The sequence below is a fragment of the Mobula hypostoma genome, chromosome 19 (genome assembly GCF_963921235.1).
Source record: "Mobula hypostoma chromosome 19, sMobHyp1.1, whole genome shotgun sequence".
In the NCBI taxonomy this organism is placed as follows: Eukaryota; Metazoa; Chordata; class Chondrichthyes; order Myliobatiformes; family Myliobatidae; genus Mobula; species Mobula hypostoma.
In genome coordinates, this window is record NC_086115.1 from 26,913,678 (window position 1) to 26,926,584 (window position 12,907).

The 12,907-nt window shown below is 41.1% G+C and overlaps 1 protein-coding gene across 4 annotated transcripts in view; it reads left to right on the forward strand.

Moving 5' to 3' along the window:
• ank3b (ankyrin 3b) overlaps nt 1–11,911 on the forward strand; it is a 401,704-nt gene extending 389,793 nt beyond the window's left edge. For all 4 annotated transcript variants that reach the window (XM_063071574.1, XM_063071573.1, XM_063071575.1 and 1 more), the window contains 4 exons: nt 6,450–6,533; nt 6,670–6,801; nt 9,709–9,807; nt 11,786–11,911. In XM_063071574.1, the coding sequence (XP_062927644.1) occupies nt 6,450–6,533; nt 6,670–6,801; nt 9,709–9,777 (285 nt within the window). In that variant the 3' untranslated portion in view covers nt 9,778–9,807; nt 11,786–11,911. The remainder of the gene's footprint in view (nt 1–6,449; nt 6,534–6,669; nt 6,802–9,708; nt 9,808–11,785) is intronic.
• Nucleotides 11,912–12,907: the final 996 nt, after the last annotated feature.

Consider the following 12,907-nt stretch of genomic DNA (forward strand, 5'->3'; position numbering starts at 1 on the left):
AGGTTCCCAAGGATGATTCCAGGAATGAAAGGGTTAGCATACGAGGAACATTTGATGGCTCTGGGTCTGTACTTGTTGGAGTTTAGAAGGATAAGGGGGGATCCCATTGAAACCTTTTGAATATTGGAAGGCCTAGACAGAGGAGATATGGAAAGGATGTTTCCCATGGTGGGAGAGTCTAGGACAAGAGGGCACAGCCTCAGGATAGAGGGCGTCCATTCAAAACAGATGCAGAGAATTTTTTTTCACCAGAGGGTGGTGAATTTGTGGAATTTGTTGCCACGTGCAACTGTGGAGGCCAGGTCGTTGGGTATATTTAGGGCAGAGATTGATAGGTTCTTGATTGGACATGGCATCAAAGGTTATGGGGAGAGGCTGGGAAATGGTGTTGAGGAGGAGAAAAAAAAGGGATCAGCCATGATTGAATGGCAGAACAGACTTGATGGGCCAAATGGCCTAATTCTGCTCCTTTGTGTTATGGTCTTTGGTCTCTCTATTAGTTTGATTAATATTGTTCTAATTATCTTTAGCTCATTGCGTATTAATATTCAAGAAAATTTCACTTCCATGTTTAATGATCATTTTTCATTTTGAGAATCTTGCTATTCCTGGCTTCATTTTCCACCATTTTCCTTAATTATACCATTTGCTTGATCTTTTTACTTTGTAATGCAGCACATCCCAGGAATTTATCTAGATGTTTAAAAGGACCATGATTGCCAGTTATAGAGTCATAGAGAGTGACATCGCAGCAACAGGCTCTTTGGCCTATCTAGTCCGCGCCAAACTATTATTCTGCCTACTCCCACTGACCTGTATCTAGAGTGCTTTCAAGTTCTCCAAATCAGGAAAATGTTCTACAATATTGCCAACAGAAACTTCTGAATATCAGTATCAAGAGTATTAAGAGTTCTCAGCTCATTCTCACAGAACGCATACCGCCAGAGATCGCCATAACACAGGATACCAGCCCCAGATGAGAGGCACTGCGGACGGCGCAGTGAGAAGAAGCAGAGCTGTGTTAAATGAGCCAGGATCTGCGCTAAGCTAAAAGCCACACCCTTCAAGTCCCATTTCTGAGTGCCCTCTTTGCAAACACCCAATCAATCACTAATAAAATGGATGAAATCAGACTGAGACTTACCATACAGAGGAAATTACTTGACTGCTACGTGACAATCTTATCCAAAAACCTGGCTTGGTCATAACATACCCAATGTAGCTATTGAGCTAGTAGGCTGCACGGCCCACCAGGGCAACAGAACGCAAGATTCTGGTAAGAAATCAGGTTATGGCTTATGCATTCATGTTAACAATGCCTAGTGCACAAACTCTGTCATCATTGATATCCCAGCCTGGAATATCTCATGCTAAAGTGCAGGCCTTTCCATATGCGGAGAGAATTTACAGTTGTTTACTTCACATTGGGCTACGTTGCACCAAAGCCAACATTAAGATAATATTAGCACAACTGTATGAGGGTATTAATAAGTAATTGCCCACCTTCATCGTAGATGGTGATCTCAATCAAGCCAACCTTAAGACAGTATTTCCTAAGTTTTGCCAGAATGTGAAATGCCCCACAAGGGGCAACAATACACTGGACCAGGCTTATTCCAATAAACCTGGCACGTACAGGGCTTTGTCCATGCCTTCACATGGGACTGTACGACTACCTGTCTTTATTTCTAATCTAAGCATAAAGATCAGTGATAAGGAAAGCAAGTCAGTGACGTATGGCCCGAAGGAGGCATCTCACAGCTTCAGGACTGTTTTGAGTGCACAGACTGGAAACTGTTTCCACGCCAAGCAACACAAGGTTTGGGAATTGATGTGGAGGAATACACCACCACGGTCATGCACTATCGTAAATACTGTGTAGATGAAGTCACCAGCATTAAAAATATCTCTATTCCCAAATCAGAAACCATGGGTGAAAAATGAAGTCTGGAACCTGTTCAGGGCTCAAGATCCTGCTGCATACAACAAAGCCAGGTCAAGCCTTAAAAAGGCATAAAACCACCAAGTACAGATACTAGCAACAGTTGGAGATACACTTCAATAACGTCACCAACCCCCGATACATGTAGAAAGGCATCAAGCCCATCAGTAACCATAAAGGAAAGGACTCCTCTCCTGCAAAAAGCAGCATCACACTAGCTGAGGAGCTAACCAATTTCTTTGTTCCATTTGACAGGGGGAACAATGAACCAGTGATAAAGGTCTTGACACTAGAGGGGGACATAACGCTGACCCTGAGCACCCAGGGTAAGACATACTCTCCAGCAGCACCAACACACACAGAGCAGCTGGACTAGACAGCGTACCTGGGCAGGTCCTCAAGGAATGCACTGACCAGCTGGCAGAGGTTTTAACTGAAATCTATCACCTCACTCTGTCCCTTGCTGTCATCCCTGCATGCTTCAAAACATCAACCATCATACCAATCCCAAAGCAGTTGGCAGTAACATGCTTCAACAACTACAGACTGGTTGCCCTCTCCTCCAAAGCCACCAAGTACCTGCAGAGACTGGTTATGTCCCACATTAATGTCGCCATCCCTGCTATTCTGGACCAGCATCAGTTTGCCTGTAAGGAAAACAAATCAACTGAGGACACTCTCCACATCGTAGTGGAGCACTTGGAACATGAAGATACCTGTGCCAGGATGCTTTTTATTGACTACTGTTCTAACTTCTTGGAGCTTTCTTGGATCACCAACACCTCCTTGACAGTAGGGAGGGCTCACTAGCACCTGTACTATCTTAGCAGTTTAGAGAACAAATTTTGCCTGAAAAACTGCTGGTAAATTTTTATCGATGTGCTATTGAAAGTATATTGACCTACCACGTGACAGTATGATACACTAGTTGCAACAGGATTTCCAGAAGGTACTTCAATGAGTGATCAGAACTGCACCGAACGTCACCGGGACACAACTACAGGATAGGGAAACCATCTACAACTCACACGGTTCAATTCACATGGGCTCTCAACATCATGATGTACTCATCCCACCCCAGTAACCACCTGTTCAATCTCCTACCAACCAGCAGGAGATACAGAATACCTCTGCACGGACATCCAGACTGAGAAACAGCTTTCTCCCCAGGGCTATTGTACAAATGAACATTACACCCCCCCCCCCCAATCCATTGTCAATCTCTAAATCCAATTAATGGGCATTTGCAATATTTAGGTTGAAATGGGGCAGTTATCTTCCTTTCAGAGCTCTTTGTTTTTTTAATTTCAGTTTTAATTCTTGATGCTCTTTTATAGTTAATCATTGTATCTTATAACATGCGCCTGTGCAATACCTACATGGGGCAGACACTGTTTCTTTAATCTTAGACTTGTTTGTTTTTGATTTGTAACTTAGGCGTCACTCTAAATAACTTGGGTGTTATTTTTAATTTAGTTAATGTGTTTTTAGCAGCTGAATTCCCAGTATGCTGCTTTGCGTCGATGGAGTAGCACTGCAATTGTTGTCCTGGGCAATAGCAATAATGCTGTAATAAATAGCCCTCTATATCCCTCCCATCCAAATCCTTATCCAAACCTCTCATAAATGAAATCAAAGTCACAGTCACCATTTTTGCTGGCAGCTCATTCCGCACCCTTACCACTCTTTGAGTGAAGGGGCTCACCCTTGTGTTTCCCTTAAACATTTCACCTTTCACCTTTTACCATGACCTCTGGCTCTGGTCTCGCCCAACCTCAATGGAAAAAGCCTGCTTGCAATTACCCTCATAGCTGTGATGAAAATATATCCACTGAATTCAGACCGGTTGAATTATTTGTGATTATGGGGCCATGCCTGAGCTAAACCATCATCTACCCTCCAAACGCACACAGGCAAGAGCCCAACTGGTATGAAGTTGGCAGCCCTTGCTACACAGCAAGGGATTTTATTTTTTCACATATGTTAAGCTCCTATTTCTGGCCTCACAAGCACGTGGCACGGGTAGCAATCCTGAGATAACAATGCTGAAGGTCCTGTCCTTTAACTTAGCACCTAACTCCCTGAACTCACTTTGCAAAACCTCATCACTCGTCCTGCCCATATCATTGGTACCTACGTGGACCATGACCTCTGGCTGCTCACCCTCCCACTTATGCAGAGGACTCGATCCAGGATATCCCAGAAGGCAACATTCCATCCAGGAATTTCATTCTCGTCTACAGAATCTTCTCTCTGTTCCCCCAACTAACGAATCCCCTATCACCACAGCTTGCCTCTTCTTCTCTTCTTCCCTGCTGAGTCACAGAACCAGATTCAGTGCCGAAGACCTGACCAGTGTGACTTTCCTCTGCCAGGTCATACCCCCAACGCCACCCAAAGTTGCTGAGGGGGTTGGCCACAGGGGTACTCTGCACAACCCCTTTCCCCTTCCTGACTATCACCCGGTTTCCTGCGTCCTGCACCTTGGGTGTAAGTACCTCTCAATATGTCTATCACCCATTCAGCCTCCCAAATGATCCGGAGTTCATCCAGTTCCAGCTCCAAGTCCTTAACGCAGTTTGTTAGAAGTTGCAGCTGGATGCACTTCTTGCAGGTGAAATTGTCAGGGACAGTGGAGGTCTCCCTGCCTTCCCACATCCCGCAAGAGGAGCAGTCAACTATTTTGCCTCTCACCCCGCTGTTCTAACTATGCAAATATAAAGAAGGAAACTATAAATAAACTGGGAGGGGGGGCAAACTTTACAGCAAACAGAAGGCATGCTCTGACTACTGCTGCACTCTTATTTTGGGTGATGTGGTAAACTTTGGCATTATGTTGACTTTTGGTTGATCTTCTTTAAGTACAAGCTGTTATGGTACAAATGAAAAGAAAGCATGTTGAACTTAACAGGTCTTCCGTGCTGTATTTTGATGTACAATTGTTCTCCTGTCTTTCCTGTACTGTTTTTTCTCCCATTAATTCAGCTTGCTTAGTTTGTTAAAATGAAGCTAAATTATTTTAAACGTTGACGGTTACTTATGTCCTGATATGAAAGTTCATGTTAACAAGTTTGGTGTGGTGCAAAACTGCTGACAAAAATACTCCGCAATGGTGATGCATTTCAGTAGTAATCCTCTGGCTTTACCTAGCTGAGAGGTGTGACAGGACCTTCAGTGAATGTGACTTCCTTCAAGAATGTGAGATTCCTTTGTAAGGATGGACCTGAATTTCTAGGCCATGTTTCATTTGGAAGCTTGGTGAAGGAATTAGGAAATGGGCAAGGACTGAGGAAAACTAGTGGTCTTCCTTCATACCTAATCTCTATGGGGTCATGAAATCCAATCCCTACCTGCTCAAACCATGAATTGGGTGGGCTGCATCATTGGAGATAGAGAATATCCCATGCTAGAGGAGAAGGAGAGGCTTCTGCTGTAAAGGGATGCACTGTGCTTCCAGGAAGGTTGCTGGGGAGCAGAATGGGGTTTCTTGTTCCAGGCTTCACTGTTGGTGTTGGTGGGAGTCGTGATAGAGGAGGCGCTTCGGTGAAGGGAATGGGGAGATGTCACAGAGCAAAATCAGGCAGTGTCTTTGTCTGTAGCTAAGAAATTTGCAAACAAGTGCTGCTTTGCCAAGTAAGTAAAATTTGAGACCAAATGAAGGATTTGGAATATTCCACAACTGCTTCAGTCAACTTTGCAAAGTACCTAGTGGCACTATCATTTCTCATGTGTCACTGAGCCTGCCTTCCTGATTCATTATCAATAGTGTCTTCTCTTATCAGATGTTTAAGTGCAAATAATTAGAGGTTCCTTTTTCAGTGAGGGGTTTTAGCAACTTGTAAGCTATCTAACTACAAAGTATTAATTGAAGCAGCATTTGCCTTTAACAGGACCCTGCTGCCATTGTATATTTGTAAATATTCTGAAGTTCTATTTATATGAATATTTTTAAAGTTTTACTTGAGAAAAGCAAAAATACCACAAGGCTAGGGTTGCCAGCTTTAGTTTATGAATAAACATTAATGCAATTTCACATGACCACTTGCCTGAAACTCAATTTGTCTCCTCAATCTGGTTTACAGAGCCCGACTGTCGCTCAACAACTAGAAAGCAAATTTACTAATTTTTTAATTTGGATAATTTTCTCTTCTATATTATGTATTGCATTGAACTGCTGCTGCTAAGTTAACAAATTTCATGTCACATGCCAGTGATAATAAACCTGATTCTGATTCTGTTATTCAGGCAGCCACTTCCCCCAAAACGTAAAGCCCACATGACTTTTCTCAATCTATTGATTGCAGAAGTGGTATGCAGACACACCTTTTCACTGGTGAAGAATCCAGGGCTGTTGTGGAGGACAGGCAATGTTGTTCTCAAGGGATGCATGTAAATATGAAATGCTGATTTATGGCAATGGTATTGTGTGCTCAACAGGCTGTGCTGATAGGGATGTGAATTCCTATGTTAAAATCATGCCCTAATTTTCACGTAATACACCCTTTAGGAAGAGGATGCTAAAACAGTCCCTGAAGAGATGGTTACGGAAGAGCAGTTCTTCGATGAAGATGGAAATGTTGTCACCAAAAAAGTAATGCTGCAACTGACCAATTTTTTTTTGTTAAATGAATATTTTCAAGTTTTGCTCATGAACTGGGGCTGAAACCATCAAGCACATATTTTTAAAACTCTTGACTTTCCTTTCAATCCCCTTCCTCTTCTCCTAGGTAACCCACACTGTGGTGAAGTGCCTTCTTTTGCCTCCGAGCAGGGACTGTGATACTAATGAACTGGAAAGGGAAGGGCAAGGCGATGAGGAGGGTGCCGAGTATTTTGGAAGTGATTTCATGGGAGAGGAGGTTTGCAGCTGCATTAAAAAAAGAATGAGAATAACAGCAGAATTATTTATTAGGTGCTTGTGATGATGGGAGATGAGAAATCAGCTTCCCAGGAGACAAGTAGGTGCAGCAAACATAAGCTCCAAATTCTCACCCAAACCAGATTAGTAGTTGTCCCTGTGAAAGTTAAGAGTGTCTTTAATATGACAGCAGTTGAAAGTGCAGTGTCGCTCCAGTTTTGGTAAATGCTTCTTGCTGAAATTGAGCTAAAATTTTCTTATTGCTGCATACAACCAGAATGAAAAAGTTTATAAAGTTTTTCACTGAACCCTGTAGCCCTTCAGGCTTTCAAGCCTATAAGTCTTTCAGACATCCTTCCAATGTCCCGTACACTGACCCCTTCCCCATAGTTCTGCATTGTTTCCAGATATGTCATCAGTTACCTCCATTGAATATCAAGAAGCAAAACCACCAACTTTTCTATAAATTAGTTGCAAATCAGCATTGTTCTTTGTAAATGAGTACCATGAATATAAATTCCAATGATGCAACAGAAACCAATATCTCTGGTATAAATGTGCAAATAGTAACTTGGAACTTAGGAGAGACTTTCTAAGTTAAGTAACATTGGTTAGTTGCCAAATCTCTTTTTATAATGGGATAGTGTTTGCAGATTCACAAATTAGTTACACTATAGATGGTGGGGTATTCAATGCAGAGTGTGTGGTACCTCTGTGAAAAAGCAATCCATCCAGTCCCCTATGCGGACGCTCATCCCTTAACCTTGCGGTTACTTATCCAGCTACCTTTTGAATGCAACAATTGAATTTCCCACCATCACCACCTTTGGCGGTGCATTCCAAACCCTAACCACGCTGCAGAATAAAGACGTAACTCATATTACTCTTGCTGCTTTTGCCAATTGCCACGGTTTGCGGATACTGACGCTGTAGCATAGCGATCAGCGCCAAGCTTTACAGCGCCAGCTGTAAGATCGGCGATCAGTTCCTGCTGCTGTCTGTAAGGAGTTTGTATGTTCTCTCCATGACCACGTGGGTTTCCTCTGGGTGCTCCAGTTTTCTCCCACATTCCAAAAATGTACAGTTAAGGTCAGTGAGTTTATGGGCATGCTATGTTGGAACCGGAGGCATGGCAACACTTGCTGGCTGCCCCAGCACAATCGTTGCTCATTTGATTTGAGGCAAATGGCACATTTCACCGCATGTTTCAATGTAGATGTGACAAATAAAGCCAATCTTAAAAATGTTATCAGCCCTCTCAAGCCTGCACCTGCAATATCCTGTACAGGAATGATCTCCTGCATAAGGAGGGATTTGCAACAAGATGAGTGCAACAAAGGCTTGCCAGATGGCTTCCTGGAATGTGGGGAGTACACCGTGACCATAGTTTAAGAGATTGGGCCCATTCTCTCTAGATTTTAGACAAGTGAGGGAGATTTTCGCTGAAGCATACAAAATTCTAGAAGGTCTTGATAGTGTAGGTGTAGGAGTTTCTCAAACCATGGGTCACTGTCTCAGAAAAGGGGTCAGGCAGCAGTGGAGGCTCAGTTGTAGGTATATTCAAGACAGATATCAGAAATTATTTGCATATGTGGGGTTAGTACGAGAACCCGGCACTGAGGTAAAAGATTAGCAATATTCCGACTGATTACTGGAGCAAGCAAATGGCTTACTACTTATGTTTCCTTTTCTTAAATTGTTAATATAAGGTGACAAAACAAAATTCTCAACATCAGTTTTCAATCACTCCTTACTTACCCATTAAATCAACCTGTCCATAATGCTTTGAAATCTGTTACTATCCTCACAGTTCTCTGCACTTACCACCAGTCTCTCGCTTTCTGATAGTTCTGAATCCTTTTCAATGTACTGTTGACACAATGTTAATGAGCAGACTTCTCTGCTGGTTTCCTTTTGGCTATTGGGTAAAAACCAATATTTGTATTTTCAAAATTTGAAGTGGAAGGAGTTCCAATAGGGCATTACAGGATTATGTCCACAGTAACTAAAATCCAAGCTTATGTTTCTGCAGAATTTTCATTCACCTGAATGATTTGTTTGGTTGAGGATGGAGGGTTTGTATTATTCTGGGAACTGACTTTCCTTGTCTTGCAGCTAATGGTTAATTCTGCTCTGTGTGGAATTGTTTGCTGAGTATTTGAAACGTTTTTAAGATGTTCTGACACTAAAGTGCTTCTCGTAACAAACAGACACTGACACTCTTTCACAATGTACCTGTACCTGCCACTTAGATAAAGGCCAGAAAAAGGTGCATGGCCTCAGCTTGCATCTCCAACTTCTAATGCCTTTCTTACAGACTGGTCAACATAGTAAAAAAATGTATTGTTTGGACTACAGTATTTCCATTTTTTAAAAACTACATCTGATACTCATCCCGATCTTAATGTGAATATTATTCTTACATCAGTCGATATACTTCAAAGGTTTAGGAGTTGGGTGATGAATGCTGATGTGTGAATAATTGAAATAATTTACATTGGCTGACATCACTATTCACTGGCTTTTGTTAAATGCACCATCACAGTAATTCCAAAATGGAACATTTGTAGATATGAAGTTGTCCCAGATTACTGGGGAAGCTTCCATTCAGATCTCCATCTTGTGTGGTGATTCTCCTAACATGCTTTGGCTTTTTCCTGTCACTGACCTTGCTCTGCTAACTGACACCTAACTTTTCTTGCAGAATCTTCTCTTGCTGCTTGCATAAACCGAAATTGTTCATGTGAGATATAAATTATATTTTTTTAAATACTGCTTACTGTCTTTTTCACTCAATATACTAACAATTTAATACTTTTATAGCAGGGATTTCTTTCAAGAAGCCAATGTAACCATTCTGGTTTTTTGGGCTATTCAGAAACCAAAATATTTATTTTTACCTTGGCAGGTTGAAGGGTATAAAGTTGTCAGGGTGAAAAAGGAGACAATTCGACAGGCAGACAAGAAGACTCATTAATATTGTGTAGGAGACAAAATGGAGCTACAGGTACAGTACTCCTGTTAGGGTTTTGTATAAAACTGCTTTACAATTCACAGCAGGGAAGAATGCCAGTGTTTAGTGTTAAGTTGTGACATGGAACTGAACAACTTTGCTCATAGATGAGCCACTTTGCGTTTTATTAGAGTGTGACTGTCAATCGGTAATTGCTTTGAAAATGCAAGCAATATAAATTATAAGTCGAAGGAATTTTTAAAATTCAGATTTGACTGTAATTTTTTTTACTGTAATCATTAAAAAGTTCAAAGGTTCATTTATTACCAAAGTATATAGGCAGAATACAACTCTGAGATTCATCTTCTCCAGATAGCCACAAAACAAAGCAAAACCAGGGAAGTCATTCAGAGAGAAACATCAAACGCACCCCCCACACACACAAAAAAGAACGACATCCCGATCATCAACCCCCCCCAAACCTCCCTCCCCCACACAAAATGCAACAAGAAGAACAACACCCCACTCAAAAAAAAACTAACCGAATACAACAAGATCAACAACCTCCTCCCCTCACGCAATGAAATGGAAAGGAATGGGCAAAAAAACATCGAATATAAAAACCATATGAATGAAAAAGTCCACAATCCATAAATGCATTAGTCCAATCCATAGTCGCAGAATCATGGTACCATCCTCCTTCATCGTTGAAAGACAGAGACTTCACACAAATGCAAAGAGGCCTATCTGACTGCCACAGCGAGCCACACAGTGATAGGCTGCTGACAGACTATTTAAACATACCCTTAAACGTCAGACATCCTTAATCATTAAATTAATCGGAAATATTCCTCAAAAATTACATTCTAAAAATTCCCTAATCTATCAAAGAACAGGAAGGAAGAAAAGCTGCCTATTTTAACAGTTCGCATGCTCACCTAAGCTGGAAATGGGTCATTCAGAATTATATTAAAATTAAAACATAAGAAGTGGTGACCAAACAACAGCATTGTTCTGTCAGGTTTTTTTTATGATCTTGTTCACCAGTACTGCTTTTAATGTCCCTGAGCAAGCTTACTTTCCAATTAGCATGGGAAGGTAGTGCCGTGCAGATGTGAGTGAGAGGGTGGGTTGAATTGTACGTAGGTGGTCATGTGATGTAACCATCCAGAACATCCTTGATCAAAATTACCCCACCCTGCAAAATAATAGCAGGCGCCATTAGAGGGAAAGGGTGCTTACTGTGTATTTGACCAAATGTACTTGAACGTCAGAGCTATGTTGAAATCCAAGTTATCTCAGAACTATGTAAAAAGCCCAGTTATCTCAGAACTAATTGCAAACTTGGACCCCCTATTTTCTCCAGCCACAGTGTCAAATCCTGGGGGGTCAACTCCTTAAATAAGCAAGGCTACCAATATAATGATTTTTGAATAAGGGGTAATGAAAATCTGTGAAAGTAACATTATCTGAAAACAAGAATCTAGCTGTTTAAACATCAATAGGTTTGGAGCCCACAGTAATACAGTTTGTAGAACAAAATAAATGGCAGATGCAAATCTGAAATAAGAACACAAGATGCTACAAATGCTCAGCTAATCAGTCAGTGTGTGTGTTGAAAGAAGCAGAGTTAACTTTTAAGGTTGATAGCTGTCATTGGGTCTGGCGTCAGACTGTAACTTCATCTGCTTAATGCTTCTGATGCACCATGTGTCAGTCTGCCCCTCGTATTTACCACAATGGCTCACCCCATTACACTACTGGTAGTGTCCACTGTAAGAAGTACCAGCCGTTGAGCAAGATTTTACCTGCTCTCTTTGAGAGACTCCCAAGAAGAGGACAATGGTCAATACTGATTGCTCAATAAACATTACTAGGATCGGTAATAAGGTTATTTTCACATTGCTGCTTTGGGATTTTACTCTGTGTACATTGGCTACCCCCTGTTCCTGTGATTGTAAGTCAATCAGTTCTAAAGCTCTTCGGGCTGTGAAAAACAGTATATAGATACAAGTTTGTCTGTCTTTTACAGGAACACGTTTTGCTACTGCCAGGATCCAGGAGGAAAAGGCTGGAAGAGAGGGGGAGCCGACTGCAGATGAAGTGTGTGCCTGCTGCTTTCACACATTAAAAGCATGGTTTAGATACAACAGGATATTTTACTTTAGCATGAGCAACCTTAAAACCGCATGGGAAATCACTTTCATTCGTTGATCTGAAGAGAGTGCATTAGGCGCACAAGTGACACAGGCACTTTCAGTATGAGTGACTTTTCACTGTCACTGTGCCATCAAGCAGAGATTTTCTGTAGCGCCTTTGATACCTTTCCTGTGACCGAGGATGTTGACAGCAAATCATAATGTATCCAGTTCCAGCAAGGAGTGTACAAATCACTGATTATTCACAACATCTAGCCTTATAATTTTCTTGAACCCATGGTGTCAGGGTATAAAAAATTACTTGCTTATTTAAAAAAAATAAAAACACACATCAAAAAAATCATAAATGGTTTTGCTGTACATAAAGAACTCTGTAAAAAAAAACTATGATCAGGTGGCGTTTTTGGAAGAAACGCAAATGTGCTCTCCGAGCACTTCAACTGTTTTAGTGTCTAATTCACGCTTTCGAAGTTGATTCCACCTACTAAAGCGTTTTGAGTGTGACTCCACAATTTCTTGTACAATTAATAGAAAAGGTATAATCTTTGTATATGCAAAAACACTGGCTTCATTTTAAGATAGCTTTCTTTCAGACTACACTGCAGAATTTAAAAATGATTTTGAAAAATGTAATTCTGTGAAAAATAATCTCAAAACAAGGTTTCTTCAGACTACCACTACTCTGATGCATGTGTCCCTCATTTGAATTAAACATTTTTTTCTAAGTTTGGAGACACTGTTGAATATAACACACTTTATCACATATTTCCCTTTTATTCTTTCTTGCTTTTTTTTATAACTAAATGATCTTAAAAGATGCCATACGTTATGCAAAGGGGAAATGTTTCAAGTTCTTGCTTCTAGAGGGATTTATGCTTGCAATTCAATAGTTGAACTAATTCTCTTGCAAGCACAGTATTAAATGAGTTGAAACAATGAAGTTGTACATGCTTGTAGACTGGCAAAATGCTGTAAAATTATTACTATATCATGTG